This window comes from Erpetoichthys calabaricus, chromosome 2, assembly GCF_900747795.2.
Source record: "Erpetoichthys calabaricus chromosome 2, fErpCal1.3, whole genome shotgun sequence".
NCBI lineage: Eukaryota > Metazoa > Chordata > Cladistia > Polypteriformes > Polypteridae > Erpetoichthys > Erpetoichthys calabaricus.
Genome location: NC_041395.2, coordinates 19,436,310 through 19,462,888, shown reverse-complemented (window position 1 = coordinate 19,462,888; position 26,579 = coordinate 19,436,310). Strand labels below are relative to the sequence as shown.

Genomic DNA, 26,579 nt, shown 5'->3' with positions numbered 1-26,579 from the left:
TTCCACTTGAGCAACTTGGACTGTATAGTCCATATAAGTCCATTACATAAAATCCAAATGAATATCCATTTTAAAACAGGACAACCCCCTGAGGGGGGATGAATACTTTCACAAGGCACTGTATTCATAAAATAAATGAAAAGTTAATTCAGTTTATTCTTTTCAAGCACACTTCTACTCACCAGCTCAGTATAAATATATTCTGACATAAAAAAGAAACATTTATGGAGAGGAATTCAGCAGTAGATGATATCGCACATTAGGATTTGGAATTGTTAGAGAGTTCTGGAGACCTCGGCCATCAAGGTGTCTCCCCCAATTGGCCATTCCACAGCTGAGACAGCGCTGGGCCAGCCAGTCCGATAAAAGGACCCCTCTGCCCCAACGATTCCTGCGATCCACCATCAGATATGACTTTACCTTAGGTAGGCAAAACAACTTGGCAGGTGGGCAGTGGCACCAAGTGCCACATTTGAGTATGGAGAAAAGAAACAGAATAGGTGAGGGTTAGAAACAAATTATAACTATCATGTTACTTATGTTTTAGTGCTAATGACTAACAACAGAGATGCAGTCTGTACAGTTAATCAGCAGCTCTAGTCAGGGTGGGCTAAACTGAAGTAGTGAGTCTTCAGTCGGGATTTGAAAGCTGAGACCGAAGGGGCATCTCTTATAGTAGCAGGCAGACCACTCCACAGTTTAGGGGCCCTGTAACTAAAAACTCGACCTCTCATTGTTATTTTATTAATCCTTGGAATCACAAGGAGACCGGCATCTTGAGATCTTAATGTGCGCTCTGGTTTGTAAGTTCAGACAAGTAAGCCGGACCTTGGCCATTTAAGGCTTTATATGTTGAAAGGAGGATTTTGAAATCTGCCCTAAACTTAACCGGGAGCCAGTGTAAGGATTTAAGAACTGGAGTTATGTGTTCGGATTTTCTTGTTCTTGTAAATAATTCTTGCAGCAGCATTTTGGATTAACTGGAGGATGTATAAAGAACAGCTTGAACATCCAGTGAACACCGCATTGCAGTAGTCAATCCTATTAGAAATAAATGCATGACTTAATTTCTCAGAATCCTGCTTATTTAGAAAGTACATTCATTTCCCAATATTCTTAAGATGGAAGAAACATGATTTGGACAATTTTGTAATGTGCGCTTTAAATGACATGCTAGACTCCATGATAACTCCTGAATTGCGGGCTGATTCAGTAAAATTAATGGTGATTCCAACTGAGTTAAATCAGCATCATTACCTTATATCATTAACATCTCTGTTTTATCTGTTTTTAAAGACAAGTAGTTCTCATCCATCCACTCCTTTAATTCATTAACACAACTAATTAAAGACAACATCGGAAAAACTTCATTTGATCTAAATGAAAGGTATAACTGGGTGTCATCTGCATACGAGTGAAAATTAACATTATGTTTCCTAATGGTAGATCCCAGTGGAAGCATGTAAAGTGAAAACAGTAAAGGTCCCAGTACTGAGCCCTGCGGGACACCATATTGAACTTCTGTGTATAATGATGGAGTACTGTCAGCACATTTCTGTACATATTGGAATCGATTTGATAAATAAGAACTAAACCAAGCAAGCACAGTGCCTGTAAACCCAACATCATTTTCTAGTCTGTGCAGTAAAATAGAATGGTCAATGGTGTCAAATGGTGCACTTAAGTCTAACAACATAATTACAGTGGAGTTTCCTTCATCATAGGATATCAGAATGTCATTTACAACCCCACGTTAGTGCCGTTTCTGTACTAGTTAGTTTCAAACCCTTTCTTTGAATAACAATCCACCTTTTGCAATGAGGCTAACGCTCATCAGATGCACTTCTACCCAAGGGGGTCCAGATGGAGTAACTTCTGATCAGGCCACCTTTAAAAAGGCTGTCAGACACAGCAAGTCAATTCCATAACATTTCATAGCCTATGGGCTTGCAGGCATATCATGTGCCAGTGTTCCTGCTCACTGTTTTAAGCTGCTCCACTGTCAGGGTTTCAGAATACCAGCAGGACAGATGACCATCCATGACCTGGTCACTCTCAAGTGACAATCAAAAGCAAGTTCCATGCTGCTGGCTTGTCAGAGGTCCTCTTCTTGCAGCTCTTAGGCATCTGACCTTTCATCAGAACAGTGGCAGGCCCCTGATGGCTTCTGTAGTGTACAGGAGCTACCTTGGGTTTGCCTTCTCTCCTGATTCTAATGCCAAAGACCAATTTTCACCTGCCCAACATTCTGATATGTGACCCTCTGCCTGCCAAAGGCCAGCAACTTAATTAGGCCCTTCCACAGGAATGGGGTAACATCTGACAAGTGCGGATTCAGAGGCTCTATGAGCCGGACGGGTCCATCAGTCACACACAACACTGAAGAACTGCAGGACAGCTGATACTAATGTGCACAGTTCTACTTGTTTTCCTGTTATTTGAATTGTTGTTTTAATTGGTTTTCCATCCATCCATCCATCCATCCTCTTCCGCTTATCCAAGATCTGGTCACGGGGGCAGCAACTTGAGCAGAGATGCCCAGACTTCCCTCTCCCCGGTCACTACTTCTAGCTCTTCCAGGAGAATCCCAAGGCGTTCCCAGGCCAGCCAAGAGGCATAGTCCCTCCAGCATGTCCTGGGTCTTCACCAGGGCCTCCTCCCGGTTAGACGTGCCCGGAACACCTCACCAGGGAGGCGTCCAGGAGGCATCCTGATTAGATGCCCGAGCCACCTCATCTGACTCCTCTCAATGCGGAGGAGCAGCGACTCTACTCCGAGTTCCTCTCCGGATAACTGAACTACTCCACCTATCTCTAAGGGGAAAGTCCAGCCTGAATAGACCTTACCGAGGAGGGCCCACCACCCGCAAGAGAGGCCATAGGGGTCGGGTGCAATGAGATGTGGGTGGTGGCCGAAGGCGGGAACTCTGGCGTTCCGACCCTCGGTTGCCGAAAGGTGAGGTGGCTTGGGCATCTGATCAGGATGCCTCCCTGGTGTGGTGTTCTGGGCACGTCTAACCGGGGAGGAGGCCCCGGGGAAGACCCAGGACACCCTGGAGGGACTATGTCTCTTGGCTGGCCTGGGAACGCCTCGGGATTCCCCGGAAGTGCTAGTAGAAGTGGCAGAGGAGAGGGAAGTCTGGGCATCTCTGCTCAAGCTGCTGCCCCTGCGACTTGATCTCGAATAAGTGGAAGAGGATGGATGGATGGATAAAATAAGGAGGTGCCACCTAAGCACTGTGTGCCCTTATACCCGCTGCTTTGTATGCTTTCGTAGATGACTTGAGGCACTTCACATGCCCTCTAAGAATTTCCCTCTTGCCCTACACTTTGAGAACCACTGAGTCAAACTACAAGCATTTTATTGGTTCTTTAAATTTAAGTTCTGCAAGTTTGGTTTTTTAAACTTTTAAGTACAGAAGGACTCCAATTATCAGAGGGCTCCACATTGTGTGAGGTGAACCTGTAAAACCTGGTTTATACTTACTGCGTGAAGCTGGCACACAAAACGTATGCACAGTGAGTGACCAAAATGCATCTATACTTGTTACGGCCCGTTCGATTGGCACCTTGATATTCACCTAGTCAATAAGTGATAGTTTTTGGTCAGTGTCGCATAGCGGAGGATGTGAGACACTGCTGATGGAAGAAGAGTTGTGCCTGATATTACTGACTTTTAAGAGGAAGAAGAGGAGAAGGTGGAGTGTCAGACCTAATGACCAAAAGCGGTACAGGTGTAATATTCTCGTGAGTAGGGGACCCACATGATGAGCAGATGCATTTCAAATGTTGTGTGTCTTCCTTGCATTTTGATGACCTCTTGTATCATATGCAGCCTCTTCATTCATTATTCTGCCACCCAAAGGCCTCTCCTTGAAATTCACCATTTTGGATACACATTCACTGTGTCACGTAGTTAGAAAAATGTCTGTGCGCAGCGAGCGGCAAAAACACCAAATGCTCCAACCAGTCCCCAAATCTGACCCTATATTTGCCGCACGTGGACACGTTAAGTATAAAGTAGGCGTAAGTGCAATACACTGTTTTTCTTGTACAGTAATTCATAAAAGCTTTGCTGTGAATACTGTACACATATTGCTTCAACACGATCAGCACTTCATGGGTAACAACTTACTGCTTCGATGTGATGTGGACGACTAGCAAGAGAGAAGTTGTGTGTAATGTGATGCAATTCCACGGCACACCTGGGAGGCTACAGTAAGATGGATGGTTTTGTAGTTATTGGCTGCGATGAGGTTGAAATATCACAACTATCAGGAGGGAAGTGTTGTGTAATGTTGCACGATGGCGCAGCGTACCCAGGAATCTAGAGTAAGGGGGTTTCGGTTGGTACTTTTACTGAAGGAAGCACTTTCTCAATCCTTCTAGCTAGGACTTTAGAAAATATCTTTCCATTGTTGTTCAAAGTGAGATTGGTCTGTATGATGCACATTGTAATAAGTCCTTATTTTGCGCAGGAAAGACGATAAGTAGAGCTTGACGAAAAGTTTGAGGTAGAATTTTATTGTCTCTAACTTCTGTAAATGTTGCTAATAAAAGGGGAGCTAACGTAATTGAGAATTTTTTATAAAATTCGGCAGGGTAGCCATCAGGGCCTGCTGCTTTCCCACTCCGAACTGAGTTTACAGCATCTAGTAATTCTGTTAGTGCCAGAGGTTTATCCAATTCCTCTGCACTGAGAGTATCTAGTTGTGGTATCTGTAATGCATCCAGAAAGCTCGGTAGAATATAAGGACTTACAGTAGTCTCTAAATGTGTGCATTATTTTTTTTATGATCAATGGCTTTGTCTCCGTTTGTGTTGGGATTGCATTGCGAGCTTCCTGCTTGTGGATTTGTTGAGCTAAGATATTGTTAGCTTTCTCTCTCCGTTTTCAAAGTAATAATGTCCTTTACTTGTTAAGAGGCTGAGTTCTGAATGCAAAGCCTGTCTTTTCCTATGAAGTACTTCATTTGGACACCTGGTATGTTCTTGATCTATTCTGGAAATTTCACTGATTTAGCTCTGATACCTTCTTGGTTTCCAATTTATTTTTGTGGGTAAGATATGAGATAATCTGTCCTCTTAAGAAAGCCTTCAGAGTTTCTCAGAGTATTCCTGTAGAAACCTCCGAGGATGTATTTGTCTCTAAAAAAAACTCGATTTGCTTGGATATAAATTCTGTACAGTTCTTGTCTGTTAATAAAGGTGGGTTAAGATGGCATCTGTGACATAAGTATGTGGGGCATTGTGATTTTAGCACCATGATCAGAGGAGCGTGGTCAGAAATAACAATAGCGTCGTACTTACAAGATTTAATCGTAGGCAAGAAATTATTATCTATAAAAAAATAAATTCTTGTGTAGCAATGATACATTGATGAGTAGAAGGAATATGCTCTTGAGTTTGGTTTTAAAAATCTCCAGGGGTCTGATAAGTTGTGATCAGTTACAAACTGTAATTGTTTTTGCGGTGTTGGACGTCATCGTCCCTGTGGCAGGAGACCTATCTAGGTCTGGATTTGTTTGAGTTTTACGTTTTCCAAGGTAGCATTGGTCCACATTATTTTGGATAATGATTGGTTCTTCTGTACATCAGTACAGAAGTACATCACAAAACTTTAAAGGTGTATTTATTTATTTATTTTTTGACATAGCTGAAAGACCCCCTCCACTGCCCACCCTCAACCTCACTCTTTTAGGCTCTGTTAAGCTTTTGCATTTATTCAGTCCTGTTTCCATGTTTGAATATTTGTGTGCCCCACAATGGACTGGACATCCTTTTCAAAGCAGTGCCCTTTAAATATCCAAAGACATTCTGTTAAGTTGATGGGCAACTCTAAACTGGCCTAGTGTGTGTGTGCGTGTGTGCGTGTGTGTGTGTGTGAGCTGGCATCCTGTCCTGTCTTGACTCCTGCCTTATGTCCCTTACTGGCAGTATGAACTGCAATTGTAAGCAGATGAAGATGGATGGATGTCATAGAGTTAGTTTCATTCACAGTACCATTATAACAGAGATGTCTCTTTCCTATAGATTGGATCAATCAGGTCTACCTGCCGACTAACCGCGGCCGACTGAAAGCAGCACATCAGTACGTCGTAAATGAGCTGAAGGCACTCGACATCCCCTTCCTCGATCGCCCAGCTGGATTCTTCATTTGGACAGATTTTCGAAAGGTACATCTGACATGTTTTATTATCATCGAGTTCACACAGTTGAGCAGTTTTCTCAGCTCAAGTCTGTTTACCTGCGTGTCAGTTGCTTAGAGATGTATAGAGTGAGAAGTCAGGCAAAATGACTCCTTTTATAAATACTATATCATTATTTAGAACACATGCATTTCATGTTTATGTAAACACATCGTTAAAACAGAAACGTTTTTCATGTTTTAGTAATAATTGACAAAATGTAGACATGAAGTGTATAATATGTGAAGCCTGAAGTTCAAATATCAAATAAACACTTTCACAAAAGGTACAAACATAACGGAACAAGTGCGCTTCTATTCAAGACTATAACTGCAGAAAAAGAACCTGCGTTAGGGTACGACATTGACATGCATTTGCTACGACCGTTTCGGTGAGTAACGGTATCCGCTGTTGCCTGGTAATCAAAACTTCGCAGGTTCAAACCCGGACGAGTCCGTTTTGAGAAGCAGCAAACACATCAACCTCTGAGCAAATGAATTCTAAACATACAGAGAAAGAGGATGAAAACTAGGAAATGCTCAGGACAAGTGTATTCACTGCACGTTATCGTGCAGTGCGCCGTTACTGGTACTGTATATTTTCGAATCTAATCCGCTCCCTTTTTACAGCTTCAGAGGGCTAAAAAAATCAGATACAGATTAGAATTGTGTGCGGATTAGATTCGCGGTCGAGAGCTGTATGTGCCGTAAGGACAATATATTTGCACTATTAGCTATTACACCTCTTGGGGTTAGGGTCTTTCGGCTGAAAGGAAAGGAATTAAAAATAAAAAGAGTCAGAAACCACGTGATGGAGAGGTGATGGGAGACTGGCAGAGTCGAGTACATGAACAGGTGTGCAACAGAAGAACTCACGCAATCAACAGGAGTGCGCTTGTGGCGTGAGCTGGCAAGGGGCGGATGAAGGAAAGGTGTGGCTTAGAACCATGAACTAACTTTTTTTCATTTAAGAAATCACCAAAAACTGAATGCGGATTAGATTCAGGTTCGGATTAGATTAGAAAATATACAGTATTCATGAATTTCATGGAACTCAGTCAATGAGGAAGGAGAAACTGAACTAGTTTTGAGTGGATTATAAAAGTACGAAGGCCTTTTAAGTGTCCATGAGGACTAGGGAAACATCTGTTGGACCAATTATTTTAGCCAAAATGACACCCCGATCTGTGGGGCAGCACTGCACTACTGTGCTTCCTCGAAATATAATCATACTATGAATCCACAGTTCTCCAAGTCCTTTATCTCTTGAGGTTCAATCACTATAACTAACTAACACCCACAGTTCCTGTGATTCATGGGATCAGTGTTATACAGGGTGACCACAAAAACACTCCTTGATTTTAATTGGTTACAAAACCAAAATTTATTGGAATATTCTTTCACCTTTGAGGCTACAGTTTCATCAACTCATAAACTTTCATATGGTATCTGTTGATTACATACACTTGATGTGCGCCCCACCTGTTACTCAGCAAACATCAATACGATAATCGAGCTCAGACCAGACTCTCCAAAGCATATCTGGCGTGATCGCGTTTATAGCTTCAGTGATGCGTTCCTGCAGATCATCCATATTTTTGCAGGTAGTGGAGGTACGTACACTCTTGTCTTTCACATACTCCCAAAGGAAAAAGTCACTAACAGCAATGTCCGGTGATCTCGAGGGGCCTCTTGAGGAACACCTGGTCATTTTGTCCAGCGTGACCAATCCGTCTGTTTGGCAGGCGCTCATTGAGAGAAAATTACGGACAGCTAGATGCCTGTGTGGTGGTGCCCCATCTTGTTGAAAAAGGTAGTCACCTACCTCAGTAAGTTGTGGAATCAACCAGTTTCTTAACACATCCAGTTTATCTTATTTATAAACATATTCCAATAAGTTTTGATTTTGTAAGCATTTAAAATCAAGGAGTGTTTTTGTGGGCACCCTGTATACTTGGGGATGGGTTGTCCCTGTCACTACCTGACCTGTGCTACCTATTGAGGAGCAGAAGACTCTTAATCCAACAGTGAAGACACAACACACAGTGTATCTACTGTGTGTAGAACAATGACTTATTTATATACTATTCTCATTATGGCCAGCTAATGTACCCCTCACATGAAAATACTGCAAATCTGGCTGGAGTAGCAAGTGGGTAATGACATCACACAAGATCTGTATACAGTGTGTGAACACTAGGGGGCACCCAAAGCCCCAGACTCCACACACAAGTACCTAATACCATATACAGGTAATGATCCTTCAAAACACAGACTTCTCTCCACAATAAATCCTCCTTCTCTCCTCCAGGCAAGCTTTGTCCACCTCCTCCCAACTCAACTCATTTTTTATTCCTGACCCAGGAATACTTCCAGGTGTCAAATGACTACAGTGTTGAAACACTTTCGGATCAGGCAGAACCTCTTTCCAAGTGTGCACCTTTCTTACAGCCCCCTCTGGTGAACCCCACACACCCCGACTAGGCTGCTCACCAAGACTACATTTACCCAGGGTGCCCTGCAGGAGTATGAATGGGAGCTCCACTTGAGGGAAGCTGTCACTTAGTGTAGTAGGGGATTAAATAGCCCCCCAGAGAGACAATTCTTTCTTGTCCCTCCATTTCTTCCCAGCCAGGAAAGGTACTGCAGGGAAACGTGGCTGGGATGCCTGTCCATTCATCTGTGGCCTCCCCTTCAGGTAGGGAACTTTCCTTCCTATTGGTCGGGATGCAAGTCCAACTATCTTGGCATTTACAACTGTAAATTATTTACACACGTGTGTAGCAGATTGAGCAGTGCCATAAGGTGTGAGGTGGAGTACTCTTAACAATATGGATACGTGGAAGTTTTGCACATCTGCAATGTGAACTGCGCAGGTAGCGTCAATCGGGCAGTGGTATCCCTATCCAACATGTCTGCTACAGCTCAGAGATGTAAAATTGGCCTCAGAAAGCATCATGTGTGATCTTTCATGTGATCTCATGTGTGATGTGCATCTAAGCCAATCGCACAGCAGATTTTCTGGGAAGAATTTGGCAAACAAGGTCAGAGGTGAATCCAACAACTTTGCTATGAAAAACACATTTTGTTGATCAACATGAGTCTCAGGTCTGGACTTGCACTTCAGACGCAGCGATTGTCATAACTCCCTTTTATTCTTCTCTCGACACCCCTTGTACTTGTGCAGGAGACTTTCAACTAAAGTGCCAAGCAGTGTCTTGCTTCACTCAGTCTTGTCTTGTATTTTAGTTTCTCAAAGAAGAAACAGCCGAAGAGGAGATTGCTTTGTGGCGACATTTTCTAAATAACAAGATTTTGCTCAGCTGTGGAAAAGCCTTTGACTGCTGCCAGCCAGGATGGTTCCGAATTGTCTTTGCGGACAAGACCTACCGTCTTCAGTTAGGTAAGAACGAGGCATGTCCACAGTTGAATACAACGTATTAAAACAGGTTAAAAAATGTATGCTTGCTTGTGTAACCCACTAACACAATGGCCTGTTTCCACCCTCGTTGCAACTCTCCCGGCCTTTCATTGACTTGGACTGTGGTTCTGTTTTGACCCTGGGAGTGCCTGTTCAGATATGTGAAGGAGTAAAACAGAGTGGAACCACAAAGGTATGCAGACCCCTTCACTTTCTGCATACCTTAAGGTTCCCCTTACACAAGTCATCTCTCATTCATGTAAGAGTTCATACCCTTAATTCAGTACTTTGTAGAAGCCCCTTTGGCAGCAATTCCAGCTTTGAGGCTCCTTGGGTAAGTCTGTACAAGCTTTTGTACACACGGATTTGGGCAGTTTATCCCATTCTCCCTGGCAGTTCCATCTCCATCTCTGTTAAACTAGGGGGGCTCCGCCCCCTGCTCGCTTCGCTCACGCGCCAACCCCTGGTCGTGGGTAAGCCGAAATACAGTTGAAAAGAGATTATTGTCATTCTTGGTAATTGTTACATATGTATCATGCGCCCTCCGTATTATCTCGGGTTTGAGTATGCTGTGTTTTGTGGACGTTTTGGGGTCCTCGTACTCTCTATGGTTTGAGTGTGGGGCGGGATGCCGAAGCCTCTTGTGTTTGTTCTTTCTGTGAGGACATATGTATGTCTGTGAGTACTTCTTGTATCACTGGAATGTGATTCACATATGCAGTGGAGTCCGATCCTCGGGGCTTCTGCACCATCTCGGGTTTTTGCCTGCGGTGTGTTAGAGCGCGCGTTGTAGGCGCCTGCACCTTCCGTACTATGTCGGGTTGATTATGCTGTGTAGTGTGTCGTTGTAGGCGCATGCGCCCTCCGTACTATGTTGGGTGTGACTATGCTGTGTGTTTTGGACGTTTGGGGACTCCGTACTCTCTCCGGTTTGAATGTGGGGGTGGGATGCTGACGCCTCCTGTGTTTTGTTGTTTCTGTGAGTACGTATAATATTGTATTACTGTAATGTGATTCACATATGCTGGTGGAGTCCGGGGTCTGTGGGGCTTCTGCACCATCTTCGGGTTTTGCCTGCAGTGTTTTTAGACGCGCGTTGTAGGCGCCTGCAGCTTCCGTACTATGTCGGGTTTGACTCTGCTGTGTGTTGTGGACATTTAGGGTTCTGTATTCTCTGGGCTTGTTGCTTTATTTCTTATTTCTGTTAGTTGAGCTCTTTCATTGTAGGCGGTATATAGCACGTTGTAGGCGGCTGCGCTTTTCGTACTATCTCGGGTTTGATTATGCTGTGTGTTGTGGAATTTTGTGGACTCTGTAGTCTGTCCTGTTTCACTCTGTTGCGGGGGGGCTGAATTCTTGTTTTTGTTTGGCTGTGTCATCACCTATGGGCGCGTTGCCTCATTTCTTATCCACGTTAGGTGAGCTCTTTCGTTTTTGAGCTGTGTCTCCTTCGTCCTCGGAGGATCGCACTGTAGCCGCCTGCGCACCATGTCTCCCTGCATGCATGGGTATCTCGGGTTTGACTATGCTGTGTTTTGTGGACGTGTGGGGACTCCGTACTCTCTCCGGTTTGACTGTGGGGCGGGATGTGGACGCTTCTTGTGTTTGTTGTTTCTGTGAGTACTTATAATATTGTATTACTGTAATATGTTTCACATATGCTGTGGAGTCCAGGTCTTTGGGGCTTCTGCACCATCTCTGGGTTTTGCCTGCGGTGTTTTAGATGCGCGATGTAGGCACCTGCACCTTCCGTACTATGTCGGGTTTGCCTCTGCTGTGTGGTGTGGACGTTTAGGGTTCCGTATTCTCTGGGCTTGTTGCTTTATTTCTTATTTCTGTTAGTTGAGCTCTTCCGTTGTTGGCGGTGTATAGCACGTTGTAGGTGCCTGTGCTTTCCGTACCATCTCGGGTTTGATTATGCAGTGTGTTGTGGACTTTTGTGGACTCTGTAGTCTGTCCCCGTTTTACTCTGGGCGGGGGGCTGTATCCTCTTTTTTGTGTGGCTGTATCGTTACCTCTTTACGTACTATCTCGGGTTTGATTTGTGAACCTTTGTGGACTCCGTAGTCTGTCCCCGTTTCACTCTGGGGGCATGGCGCTGACTCCTCTTGTTTGTGTGGCTGTGTCGTTCGTAGTCTCTCCCGTTCAACTCTGGGGCGGGGGGCTGATTCCTCTTTTTTTGTGTGGCGCCTGCGCACTATGTCTCCTGCATCCATGGGCATGTACCTGCGTCCATATCCGGTTTACCATTCTCGGTTAGTAATATGGATTGGATGGGAAGTGTCTGTAAACTGCCATCTTCAGGTCTCTTCACAGATGTTCTTTGGGGTTTAAGTCTGAGATTTGGCTGGGCCACTCAGGAACTTGTCCTGAAGCCAATCCAGTGTTGTCTTGGCTGAATGCATTGGGCTACTTGTTGAGCTGAAATGTGAACCGTCATCTCAACCTAGAGGGAGATGTACTCTGGAACAGCTTTTCTTCGAGGACCCCTCTGTAGTTGAGTACATTCATACTTTTGTCAACTCAGACAAGTGTGCCTGTCCATGCTGCTGAGAAGCACCCATCTAGCATGATGCTGCCACCATCATGTTTCACCACAGGGATGTTATTAGTCTCATGATCAGCAGTGCCTGGTCTTCACCAAACATAGTGCTTGGACTTCAATTTTTTTTGTCATCAGACCAGAGCATCTTTTATTTTCTCGTGCTCTCTAAATGTCTTCATATCCCTTATACTAAAGAGTGACTTCTGTCAGGCAAATTTGCAATAATGCCAGATTAACGGAGTGCTGCTGAGATGGTCGTGTTTCCAGCACTGGATTTCTGAAGCGGTCTCAGAGTAACCATTGGGTTCTCCGTTACCTCCCCGACCAAGGCCCCTTCTTGCCTAGTTATTTGTTTTGACCATGTTTTGTCATGTGACGGATGCTTTCAAGGTGGAGGTGGGAGTACATCAGGGATCAGCTCTGAGCCCTTTCTTATTTGCAATGGTGATGGACAGGTTGGCAGACGAGATTAGACAGGAGTCCTTGTGGACTATGATGTTTGCTGATGACGTTGTGATCTGTAGCGATAGAAGGGAGCAGGTTGAGGAGACCCTGGAGAGGTGCAGATATGTTCTAGAGAGGAGAGGAATGAAGGTCAGTAGGAACAAGAGAGAATACATGTGTGTGAATGAGAGGGAGGTCAGTGGAATGGTGAAGATGATGCATGGAGTAGAGCTGGCAAAGGTGGATGAGTTTAAATACTTGGGATCAACAGTAGCAGAGTAACGGGGGATTATGGAAGAGAGGTGAAGAAGAGAGTGCAGGCAGGGCGGAGAAGAGTGTCAGGGAGTGATTTGTGACAGACGGGTATCAATAAGAGTCAAAGGGAAGGTCTACAGGATGGTAGTGAGACCAGTTATGTTATATGGGTTGGAGATGGTGACACAGGAGACAGAGCTGGAGGTGGTAGAGTTAAATATGCTAAGATTTGCATTGGGTGTGACAAGGATGGACAGGATTAGAAATGAGGACATTAGAGGGTCAGCTCAAGTTGGACGGTTGGGAGACAAAGTCAGAGATTGCGTTGGTTTGGACATGTGCAGAGGAGGGATGCTGGGTATATTGGGAGAAGGATGCTAAGGATAGAGCTGCCAGGCAAGAGGAAAAGAGGAAGGCCTAAGAGAAGGTTTATGGATGTGATGAGAGAGGACATGTAGGTGATGGGTGTGACAGAACAAGATGGATGGGACAGGACGATATGGAAGAAGAAGATGATCTGCTGTGACAACCCCTAACGGGAGCAGCCAAAAGAAGAAAAAGAAGAAGAATGTGTAGCCTCTGTCAGAATGCCTCAAATCTCACAGACTTACCACTGTTTATAAGGTATTGTAGTATAGAAATTCTCCCCACCTTCCCTTCTAAAAAAAAAAATTCAAAAACCTTATAGAAAATGAAATAGTGAGAAAAAATTGGAACCAGAAAGCCATATAGACATAGCCTTCTATATACGAAGTAAGCTCATTTTTTGCCTCCATTCTGACCCATTCTGTGTCATAAATTGTGTTATTTTTTCCCATAAGGTAGAGAAAGTATATAAGAAAGAGCAGAGCAGGCTCTTCTTCCTTAGCAGACTGTGGGTAGTGATATCTTTCACATCATCTCTGTAATGGCCAGTCTGTGGCGTGCTGGGCTGGTAACATCACTTCAAGATTGGCCCACCGAATCAACATGCTAATTAAAAGGGCAGGTTCACTTATTGGACAATCCCCGGACCCCCTGGAGGTCGTAGCAAAGGAGTGAATTAAATCAAAAACTGAGTGCCATTATGAACAAAGCTTCACATCGTATCTGTGACACACTGACACTGAGGACTTTCAGTCTTTTAATCATTCAGCAGAAGTGTGTCAAAAAACACTACGGGGGCTCCTTTATATCAATGGTAATACACCTGTATAGTGCCTCACTGTGACTGGGACTGCCAAATCAGAAGTTTTCTATTCTTTCTTTTTCATTTGTTTTTAGTTATTGTGGGGTGTGTACAGACCATAGTATATGTATATACTGTATACTTATGTAAGTATGTATTGAGCTTCTGTAAAAAGCCATATTTCCCCTTGGACACTATTATCTATCTATCTATCTATCTATCTATCTATCTATCTATCTATCTATCTATCTATCTATCTATCTATCTATTATATAGTACCTTCCACTCTATCTCTCTATCTATCTATCTATCTATCTATCTATCTATCTATCTATCTATCTATCTATCTATCTATCTATCTATCTATCTATTATATAGTACCTTCCACTCTATCTATCTATCTATCTATCTATCTATCTATCTATCTATCTATCTATCTATCTATCTATCTATCTATCTATCTATCTATCTATCTATCTATCTATCTATCTCTATCTATCTATCTATCTATCTATCTATCTATCTATCGTGGCGGATTGCCGGGTCCCATGCCCGGCTTGGATGCTCCTTCGACACTGGATCCGGGGGAGCAGTCATGGGATGCACACTATGTCCCCCGGAAGTGGCAGCCCCCCTGGGTTGCATCGGAGTCAATATTTGGAAACACCGGAGCTCATCCCTGTTGGGCTCCGTGGCCACCGCCAGGGGGAGTGCAAGGCTTCCTGAGCCCATGTGGGTGGGAACGTAGCCACACCTGGAAGGGCAGCCTAATTTAGGTTAATTGCCACCTGAAGCACTTCTGAGTGGGCTATACGAGGAGCCTGTAGCCACTACTCAGGGCGCCAGAGTCGGAATGAGAAGGACGAAGCTGCCTAGGAGGAGTGAAGGAAGAAGAGTGTGTTTTTTTGCTTTGGTGTGCTTTGCGACCTGTGTTGTGTCTGTGGGTACGAGGAAGTAGTGCACAGATGAAGAAAATAAAGCTTTTTTGTTTATTTTTACACGGGCCTCCACATTAGTCTGGGTTGGGTCAATGACTATATAGTGCCTTTTGCCTATCTATCTATCTATCTATCTATCTATCTATCTATCTATCTATCTATCTATCTATCTATCTATCTATCTATCTATCTATCTATCTATCTATCTATCTATCTATCTATCTATCTATCTATCTATCTATCTATCTATCTATCTATCTATCTATCTATCTATCTATCTATCTATCTATCTATCTATCTATCTATCTATCTATCTATCTATCTATCTATCTATCTATCTATTCTTTAGATGCAGCTGAATACATGAAACTGAACTGAATTTCACTTAACTTTCATCTAGCAATTTCTGTTTTTTTTTAAGTTATGAATAAAACAAACTGCTGAAGTTTTGGCCTGGATAAGTGTGTAATAATTGTCGCTGATGGTGAAGCTGTGATGCTGTTCACGGTGCATACTATGTACTTTGTCACCATTTTTAATCATTTTGTGCTTTCATGGACTTGTGTGGCGTATTGTTGCTGGGGAGCAGGCACATTAGACTCAGTCACAGGTCAGTTGGCAGCCTGCTGGAACTCCAAGTTTCCTAAGCACACGTCCCGGCCATGACAAATCGGGGCGTGTCTGCTGAGGCATCAGTCCTCAGTTAGTGATTTCTTTTCACCCCATCATGTTGTCTCATCTAGCTCTATGAGGTACTGTGACATTATCAAACATTGTATGATGTTTAAACATAGGGTTCACATACATACCCTTGGTTTAGTTTAGTTTAAACTATTTGTGTTGTGTGATAGGCCAAGCAAAATGACACCTTTTATTGGCTAACTAAAAAGATTACAATATGAAAGCTTTCGAGGCAACTCAGGCCCCTTCTTCAGGTAGGATGTAATCAAAGTAATCAATGCAAATCGATGTAAATCAATGCCTGAAGAAGGGGCCTGAGTTGCCTCGAAAGCTTTCATATTGTAATCTTTTTAGTTAGCCAATAAAAGGTGTCATTTTGCTTGTCTCTTCTCTACATTCATAATGGCTAACATGGTACAACACCCTAGTACTGTTGTGTGATATAAAGTACATTAATTTTGCTTCACTGTTTTTTTGTTTTGTCCCCACCCCCACCATAACATATCATCTATGGGGGGAGTGAAAGCTTTAAATTCATCAAAAATGTCTCTCTCTGGTTTTCGACTGATCTCGACGTTTTAGGGTCCCCTGGTAACAAAATCATTGATATCTCGATGATGGGTGTGTGTCTGTCTGTCTCTGTGTGTGTGTCACAGTTTCTTGAAGATGGGTCGTGAGCTAAAATGGCTGGATGGAAAAACACCAAACTCGAAACTTAAGCCTGTTATAATACATTTTATTTTTATTTTTTTTAATTTATTTTTTATTTGTAGGCGCCTTTCTAAACTCTGAAGGACACCGAACAATAGATAAAACACAGATTAAAAGCAAAACTAAAATACAAAAATTAAAATCAGACAGAGCAATTGTAATCAAAAAGAAAAAGCAGTCTTAAACAAATGAGTTTTAAGTTTAGATTTGAAAAGTGAAAATGATTCAGTATTTCTAAACTCAGATGGTAATGAGTTCCAGAGCTGGTGGTAAGATGGATGAAGGGGACAGTCATGTGGCTGGAGGAAGAGGATCTAAGGCTACATACGGGAGGGAATGGCAACATGGAGGAGGTCAGGCAGATATGGAGGGGTGAGGTTGTGGAGGGCCATAAAAGTTAGTAGGAGAATTTTGAACTGAATGCGGAACTGAACTGGAAGCCAATGAAGCTGCTGTAAAACGGGAGTGACATGGTGGACAGAGGGAGTTCTGGACCAGTTGAAGCTTATAAAGAGATTTGTGAGAAAGACCAAAGAAAAGGGAATTGCAATAATCCAGATGAGAAGTGACAAGGCTATGAACAAGGATAGCAGTGGGGTGGGGGGGGGGGCAGTACGATTAATGTTACGCAGGTGGAAATATGCAGACTGGGAGATGTTATTGATGTGGGACTGAAAGGATAAAGTACTGTCAATGATGACACCTGTGGGGAAGGGGAGACAGACGAATTATCAATAACAAATGAAAAATGATCTGGATAATGATGATTTTGTACCAATGAGGAGAACCTCAGTGTTGTCACTTGTTATTTAATTTAAGAAAATTTGAAGAAAACCAGGATTTCATTTCTGCTATGCAATCAATAAGTGAGGAGGGTGGAAAGGAAGCAGTAGGTTTGCTAGTGAGATAGAGCTGGGTGTCATCAGCCTAACAGTGGAAGCTAATGTTATATTTACGAAAGATATTACCAAGGGGAAGGAGGTAAATAATGAAAAGGAGGGTCCCCAGGACAGAGCCCACCTGAAGTAACAGAGGTGCGTTGGGATGTGAAAGTTTTAAGCTGAATGAACTGAGTGCGGCCTGAGAGGTAGGATCTGAACCAGTCTAGTGGAGTGTGGGTCACGCCAATCGAAGATAATCAATTGAGAAGAGTAGTGTGACAAATAGTGTCAAAGGCTGCACTCAGATCAAGGAGGATGAGAATAGGAATTAAACCAGAATCAGCTGCCATAAGGAGGTCATTAGTCATTTTTATAAGTGCCGTTTCTGTACTGTGGAGGGGATGAAAACCAGACTGGAACTGTTCATACAGATTACTTTGAGTTAAATGAGACTGAAGTTGGATAGCCGCTATTTTTTCAAGAATTTTGGAAATGAAGGGTAGATTAGAAATAGGACGGAAATTACTGAAATTAGTCGGATCGGTACCAGGTTTTTTCAGTATTGAGGTTATTGCAGCAGTTTTAAAAGATGAAGGAACAGTACCAGTAGTGAAGAGTGGATTATAGCAGAGATAAGGGGGACCAGAGAGGGGAGGCAGGCTTTGACCAAGAACTGGGGTGGGGGGGTCCAGTTGACAGGTGGATGGCTTAGACTTACAGACAAGAGCTGAGATTTCTGAGAAAGTAGGAAGCTGAAAAGAGGAAAATGAGTGAGTTGGTGGGTGAAATTCAAATGATTGTGGGTTCGCTTCCCGGTTCCTCCCTGTGTGGATAGCGCTTTGAGTACTGAAAAAAGCTCTACATAAATGTAATGAATTATTATTTATTATTATTAAATGAAGGACTGGAGGAATCCGTACAGAGAGACTGGTGAATCTTGTGGATTTTTTCATTAAAAAAGGACATAAGAGAATTGCAAAATTCAGTTGAGTAAAGGTGAGAAGGTAAAGAATCTGGGGGTTGTGTGATATTATTAAGTAGTGAAAACAATGACTTGGTGTTGCCTTCATTGGAAGAAATAATGAGAGTGTAATATGAGATGACAACAACAACAACATTTATTTCTAGAGCACGTTTTCATACAAATGGTGTAGCTCAAAGTGCCTTACAAGATGAAGAAAGAAAAAGAAAAAATATAAAAATTAGGCAATACTAATTAACACAGAATAAAGTGAGGCCAGGGAGGACAGAAAAAACAAAAAAAAAACTTCAGTGGGCTGGAAAAAAAATTTAAAAAATCTGCAGGGGTTCCAAGCAATGTTCCCTCTAAGGAGTAGCATATAGTGAGCAAAAAACATTGTTTATGAGCGACATTTTGTTTAAGCCAAAAATTTATGAGCACCAACTCCGACGGTCGGAGTGAGCGATCGTGCGATAAGTACGAGCGACGCCGTTGGAATGAGCGATCGTGCGGGAAGTATGAGCGACGCTCTGAATTCGTGTGAGCGATCGCTCATGCGCTTAGCTTAGAGGGAACATTGGTTCCAAGGCCACGAGACCACCCGGCCCCTCTAAGTATTCTACCTCACATCAATGACCTCAATCAGTCATCATTGTATTCAGGGTTCACACGGAAGAACTTGATGATGACGGTCATGTGGACTTCTGGTCTTTAATCCATCAGTGTAAGGACATCACGGTGCCCTGATCAGGTGGTGGTGGCGCAGATCACCACCACAGAAAACCAGAAAAAGAACAGCAGAGAAAGTGGGGGGTTAGTACCTATTTTAGAGCCATGATAAAAGTGATGAATGCATACACAGAATATCAAGAGTTACACTAAAATGAAGCTATGAGAAAGCCACGTTAAAGTAATGAGTTCTTAGCAGTTTTTTAAAGTGCTCCACCATATTAGCCTGGTGAACTTCTATCGGTCAGCTATTCCAGATTTTAGGTGCAGAACAGCCCTCCCAATTTTTATTTTTAAGAAATTTGCAGAAATTCCTAAAATCCTGTTTTCACTTTGTCATCTTTGATTAGTGAGTGTTGCTTGACGAGGGAAAATGAATTGAAATAATGTTGTAGCCGCCGAAGTATACGGCGAGATTAAGCACGGGTAAAACGCGTGCTGAAAGAAATCTCTCAGTCCAAAAGTTTGTTTTAAAAATATTTAGTGAAAGTTAAAAGCAAATAATCCACACAAGAATAAAGAAAAAAGTAGTTACACACGTAGAATGAAAGGCAAAAAAAAAGGGAAAATGTATCTTCTCTAAACTTAGCTTTTCTTGAGAAACTTTAATTATTTCTGTACTTAAAAGTTCTTTATTTCTTCTTCTATACTTAACGATTCTTAGCTTCTTCTTCTGTACGCTTTAAACGTACGGCACAGCACTTAAATAAGCACGAGTTACTTCACACACTCAAAAGGTCCATAGGCCCGTAGGCACATAGGCACGGTCACAGTTTAAAACCTTGTGCCCTCTACGCCTTACATATGGCAAGGCTGGTCACTAACTGAAGAATAATGTTTAGTTAAAGGAGATAGAAATAGCAAGAATATACCAATTCTACTCAACTTATGGGAGTTTTAGGAACCTCCCATAGATTATGCATTGTCATCTAGTAAAATATTTATGATTCTTACATAACTAGGAAATGGCTCTTACAAATTTTGACATAACAAAATATGTAAAAAAGTGAGGAGGTCTGAATGCTTTCTGAATCAGCTGTGTGCACAGAATTGGGTTAAGAAAAGGAGGCAAGAGAAGAAGTCATTTGTAACTTGAGAGCTGCGTGTATTTATACTTTTTGAAACTTTTTAAATTTTATTTTATGTTACCCCGTTATGATAATAATATTGTCCGCCAACATTTTGTGCTAGCATTTACAGTAGCTTCACACTTACCGCGAATCGTGTGTTTTATTCACGTATCCTTAATAGACGTGATGGTGTCGATTCCTTGTGGCTGGTAGCACTGCTGTGAGTGACGTCATGGATTCGCCTGATTTAAGATGGCAGCGTGACGTGCTCGTTATCCGAGCTTTAGAATGTGTGGGTTGTGCTTAATTTTCTGAAGGAATTTTGTTAGGGTCTATTTGTCAAGCTTGATTTCTGATTTCTCGACCTCAACTTTCTCTTTTTTTGTTTTGAATTTAACAAAAGATGGTTTGCTTACCTGTGTACCCACTAGTGTTGGGGTACTAAAATTGGAGTACTGATATAAGATTTTTCACCTCTGTACCAGTGCCATAATAATAATGAACCAACTTACGGGTAACTTCAGCCTCCTCTGCTCCCAACTGTTTTGACCAAATGGACGGCCACATTCTTCTAGCCAAGATTCGGAGGTGAATGCTGCACTATCCCCCCAATTCCTCCAGGGTCTGTCAGTGGCGTAGCTCGAGTTTGACAGATAGATAGATACTTTATTAATCCCAAGGGGAAATTCACATTCGCTCGGGACAGGGTGGGACTTTAATTTGCCGCCCTCCAACATATCTGAATATTTTAACCTATTTAAATAGAAAATTAAAATGACGTATAGAGAAAAATTAAGATACATTTTGCATAGATTTTTTTATATATAGAGAAACAGCAATAATTTTTCACATATAATTATTTATAAGCATCAACTAGACAAGAATATAGTATAGACGCACTGATGAGCCGTGTTCTAATTATTAGTTTAATATAATTACGCTGCGAAAACCAGAACCAGTGTACTGTACAAGTGATAGGTGGGAATGTTTTCAGCACAGAGCAAGCATGCATTCGGATTGATAACGAAACAAAATTATAAATTGTAAATGAGTTGTTTATCTTTCTAGAAGTTCTTATCGGTGTAATGTTTATGTTTATTTTTGTTATTGCCTCATGAATTTCTGATGCCGTCACAGAAGGACAGTCTGAAAATAATTTTTGAAGCATTTGTGGATAAAAATCAGAGAGTTTTGCTTTTTTCATTCATGAGTGATATTTTTCCGAAATCTGCTGCTTACACACAAATTGCGCTGAGACTTTTGGGCAATAATGCTGGTCCCAAAAATGTGCTGCCCGGGGTGGACCGCCCACCCCTAGCTATGCCACTGGGGTCTGTCCAAGCTCAAAGGCCATTGGGCCTTAGCAACAAGGAGAGACGTACAATGAAGAGATTCTCACAATGCTGGATCTGCTATCTCTCCTACAGTTTATGGCTTCTGGGAGAACATGTCCTTCTCAGGTCCCCCCTCAGAGTTTTCAGTGAGCTGTTATTTGTATATTATATTGAACTAGCCAACCCGCGGCGTAGCATACGCCGCATAATTATGTATTGATGGGTGAACACTTCCTGAAAGACACAGTTGTCCAAATGGGGTGGGTTTGAGGATACGACTGTGAGTGAATGAAAAGATGGAACTCTGGAGAGAGCAACATACAATTGTCCGTGACAGAAAACTGGGTTTGGCAGATACAGGCATACCTTTTTGAAAGTTTGGCCCTGCGCTTTATTAATTGTCATGGCAAAGGCCAATCTAACAGGAAATTGTCTGCGTTTAAAAGTAAAAGGCAAATTTGAATTTGATGGGGTCAGGGATATCTCGGAGGTGAATGGTGATAGTAGCTGGAAGAATTTGGGACATTGCCACAATTTCTGCCTCTCCACCATAAACTCCAGAAGTATTCATGTAGTCAGCGTATTGTTGAGCAGACTGTATGACTATGCTTCCGTGACTAAGAACAATGCTCTGTCGTGCATACCCCATGCGCACTGCCTGCTCATGCCTCGAGAGCGAGGGTGGACGCAGGAGGGGGGTTAGAGTTGGCAGGCGGGGCTCTGTCTTGCGTGCGTGCGTATCCCATGGTCGGGCGACTTGGTGAATTATATATAGAAAAGCAGCCGAAACCGAAAAGAACAATGAAAGTCAACGTGGCTCAGAGGTGCATGTGGACTGTAGCACACACGATTATACCTCGTGTGCTGAGTTGTTCCAGAGTGACAGTTGAGAAGTCGATGTCGCCATATACAGTGCATCCAGAAAGTATTTACAGCGCATCACTTTTTCCACATTTTGTTATGTTACAGCCTTATTCCAAAATGGATTAAATTCATTTTTTTCCTCAGAATTCTACACACAACACCCCATAATGACAACATGAAAAAAGTTTACTTGAGGTTTTTGCAAATTTATTAAAAATAAAAAAACTGAGAAAGCACATGTACATAAGTATTCACAGCCTTTGCTCAATACTTTGTCGATGCACCTTTGGCAGCAATTACAGCCTCAAGTCTTTTTGAATATGATGCCACAAGCTTGGCACACCTATCCTTGGCCAGTTTCGCCGATTCCTCTTTGCAGCACCTCTCAAGCTCCATCAGGTTGGATGGGAAGCGTCGGTGCACAGCCATTTTAAGATCTCTCCAGAGATGTTCAATCAGATTCAAGTCTGGGCTCTGGCTGGGCCACTCAAGGACATTCACAGAGTTGTCCTGAAGGCACTCCTTTGATATCTTGGCTGTGTGCTTAGGGTTGTTGTCCTGCTGAAAGATGAACCGTCACCCCAGTCTGAGGTCAAGAGTGCTCTGGAGCAGGTTTTCATCCAGGATGTCTCTGTACATTGCTGCAGTCATCTTTCCCTTTATCCTGACTAGTCTCCCAGTCCCTGCCACTGAAAAACATCCCCACAACATGATGCTGCCACCACCATGCTTCACTGTAGGGATTGTGCCAGGTTTCCTCCAAACGTGACGCCTGGCATTCACACCAAAGAGTTCAATCTTTGTCTCATCAGACCAGAGAATTAATTTTCTTTCTCATGGTCTGAGAGTCCTTCAGGTGCCTTTTTACAAACTCCAGGCGGGCTGCCATGTGCCTTTTACTAAGGAGTGGCTTCCGTCTGGCCACTCTACCATACAGGCCTGATTGGTGGATTGCTGCAGAGATGGTTGTCCTTCTGGAAGGTTCTCCTCTCTCCACAGAGGACCTCTGGAGCTCTGACAGAGTGACCATCGGGTTCTTGGTCACCTCCCTGACTAAGGCCCTTCTCCCCCGATCACTCAGTTTCGATGGCCTGGTGGTTTCGAACTTCTTCCACTTACGGATGATGGCGGCCACTGTGCTCATTGGGACCTTCAAAGCAGCAGAAATTTTTCTGAAACCTTCCCCAGATTTGTGCCTCAAGACAATCCTGTCTTGGAGGTCTACAGACAATTCCTTTGACTTCATGCTTGGTTTGTGCTCTGACATGAACTGTCAACTGTGGGACCTTATATAGACAGGTGTGTGCCTTTCCAAATCATGTCCAACCAACTGAATTTACCACAGGTGGACTCCAATTAAGCTGCAGAAACATCTCAAGGATGATCAGGGGAAACAGGATGCACCTGAGCTCAATTTTGAGCTTCATGGCAAAGGCTGTGAATACTTATGTACATGTGCTTTCTCAATTTTTTTATTTTTAATAAATTTGCAAAAATCTCAAGTAAACTTTTTTCACGTTGTCATTATGGGGTGTTGTGTGTAGAATTCTGAGGAAAAAAATGAATTTAATCCATTTTGGAATAAGGCTGTAACATAACAAAATGTGGAAAAAGTGATGTGCTGTGAATACTTTCCGGATGCACTGTAGTTGTTGAACGGGATCGGAAATAAAAGGAAAACAATGTGAAGGCAATGTCACAGGTGTTCCGTTTGTCCCGTCTCCAACATCGAGGAGCCATGTTGCGAAATGGGAGAATTTGTCGGAAATCTCCACCCAATAGTATTGTTTTGCCTCCAAATGGCTGTGTGTCACCCGTGAGGTCACGTAATAACCTGTCAGCTGCCTGGAATGCGTATGCATGTGTCATTAGCGCCTCGTCCCATATTATCAATTTGGATTGCAGAAGATGTTGAGCGTGTGGCGAGGTAGGTTTGATGTTGCATGTGGAAGTAGTATTTAGCCTCAACGGTATTTTAAAAACGGAATGTGCAGTTCTTCCACCCGGTAACAATGTTGCAGCTAAACCTGTAGATGATACGGTTGTAGGAATGTCTCCCCTAGCTCTGATGGTATGAATCAGGGTTTTGTAGACAAAGGTTTTCCCTGGTCCTGCAGGACCATCTAAGAAGAAGCATGTTTGTCGGGGATGGGAATCGCTGTATGTAGCGTGTAAAACACTGTCAACAGCGTGTTTCTGTTCTGTGTTGAGTTTGTCGTAGTGTCCCTGGAGGAGGGTTAGAGTTGGCGGGCGGGGCTCTTTCGTGCGTATCCCATGGTCTTAGAGTTGGTGGGCGGTGCTGTGTGAGTTGGTGGGCGTGGCTCTGTCGTGAGTATCCCATGGTCTCTGTATTGCGTGCCATGGTTGGCTGCTTAGTGAATTGTTGGTGGGCAGGGCTCTGTCTTGCGTCTTGCCTGCCATGTTCGGCTGCTTAGTGAATTATATATATATAGATTCCCCTTTGGAGTTTCGAGTTTGATCATGCTAATATACAAATACTGCTTTGAAGAAAGGGGTTTGGTGGGGTGGTCCCCCTTGGGACTCAGAGCACAAGGTACACTACAACAGAAAAATGTCAGTACTGTGCCCTTCAAGACCTTTAATACCGAATGTTGCATAATGATGGTATAGTATGGTTTTCAAAATTAGGCAGAATAGATTATGACATCTTTTTCCTTACAAAATTCGCAACATTCTCAAATTGTCTTTTTATTTTTCTTTGCCCATTTAGGAATGCAGAGGCTTCGGAAAGCCTTGGAAGAACTGAGGAAAAACGATCTAACCAAAGATCTAAAGAGGAATAATCAGACGGAAGACCCAAAGAGAAGCAGGCAGACAGACGGTAGACTGAAGTCCTGCACGTCCGAGGACAGGAGTTGGCTGAGCCCGTCGGAGGACACCAAACACACTGCACTTCCCACCTTTGACCACATACTCGGTAGCGGCGCAGACGACATCATGCAGGTGTCCTGCCAGTCCCAGCCAGCGTCGTCAGGATTAGACAATCTGATTGAAATTCTGAAGCAACAAATGCGCTCTTCGGATTGGCTCCAAAAGAACACACCGGAATTGTTTGCCCAGGAAAACCCGGAAGTGTTTGATGTGTATGTTAAACTACGGGAAAAGCCAAAAGATGAAGATTTAGAAGCGAAAGGTGTACCATAAAAGCATACATTTTTATTACCTGTACCAGCAGCATTTAATTGTTTTTCTATAATGGACTTCATTTTTATTTCTTTAGGAAACACTAATATGACAATTTTATATCATTTTATTAAAAGATTATGGTTTTCAGTGTCTTCAACTGGAATGAACAGCAGCAATAAATCAAGAAGCAGAACAAACCAAATTCGGTGCTAAAACAAGTTCCTTAAAATGTGAGTAAGCAAATGTTGCGTTTTAGCGAGAACTCATTTCAAATGTTAAGCGAATATAAATAAATTTCATTTATTTCAGTTTCACTTTTAACTGGAGGTAATTTTACTTGAGGTGGCGTTGCAAAGGGTTCTGCTTCTTTGCAGCTACAGAGCCCTGACCTTGGTGTTTGCATGTTCTTCTTGTGTCCATGTCACTCTGTCCCTTAAGCCCTCTTTATACAGGGTGGGCCACGAAAAAGTAGCCCGCCTCCGGCGATAGTATGACAACATGCTCGAGCAAGTGGATTGTTTTTATTCACTTACCCACAAGGTACAACAGATGCTGAAAGTGGTCCCCGTTCACGGCTATGCACCTTTGGGCCCGTCAGCTCGTCCACGGTGATACTGCGGATAGCGTTCGGGATGTTTTCCATGAGTTCATCCAGGGTATGTGGATTGTTGGCGTACACTTTCTGCTTTAAATTTTCCCCACAGATAAAAATCGCATGTGGACAAGTCCGGGGAACATGGTGGCCATAACCCCTTGCTCACAGTTTGCTTCTCTGTAAACAGTTTATGAGCCTGTGCCACAGTGAGTCGAGTGAGGTGTGGCATGTTGCCCTATCTTGTTGGAAAAAGCAGTACATTATTTTCTTCTGGTATTAGTTGGTCGTAAAATTGTTCAAAGATGTCCAGGTAAACTGCGGTATTCACAGCTGATGTGAAGAAAATTGATGCCCACTAGTCGTGTTCCTGACACGGCGCACCAAACGCCAATTTTCTGGTTGTGAAGTGGTGTTTCGTGAGTCAAGTGGGGGGCATTTCACTGGAATTGGAGGTGGGCTACTTTTCCATGGCCCACCCTGTACCTACTGTGAGCTCGGGTTCCGAACGCCATCTGGCTAACACCAGCACTTTACATAAAACGCACGTTTATTGAATGCAAAAGTCCCACACGTCACACAGTGCCCCCAGCACCAATCTCCCTCTCCACGGGTCTCTCGTCCAAATGTCCGTGGGCCGCCTTTCCTCTCC

General features: G+C 43.0%; 1 protein-coding gene across 1 annotated transcript in view; it reads left to right on the top strand.

The window, feature by feature from the left end:
* LOC114645665 (1-aminocyclopropane-1-carboxylate synthase-like protein 1) overlaps positions 1-25,647 on the top strand; it is a 93,983-nt gene extending 68,336 nt beyond the window's left edge. The window contains 3 exon segments of the mRNA XM_051923605.1: positions 6,033-6,175; positions 9,436-9,589; positions 24,920-25,647. Of these exon segments, the coding sequence (XP_051779565.1) occupies positions 6,033-6,175; positions 9,436-9,589; positions 24,920-25,353 (731 nt within the window). The 3' untranslated portion in view covers positions 25,354-25,647.
* Positions 25,648-26,579: the final 932 nt, after the last annotated feature.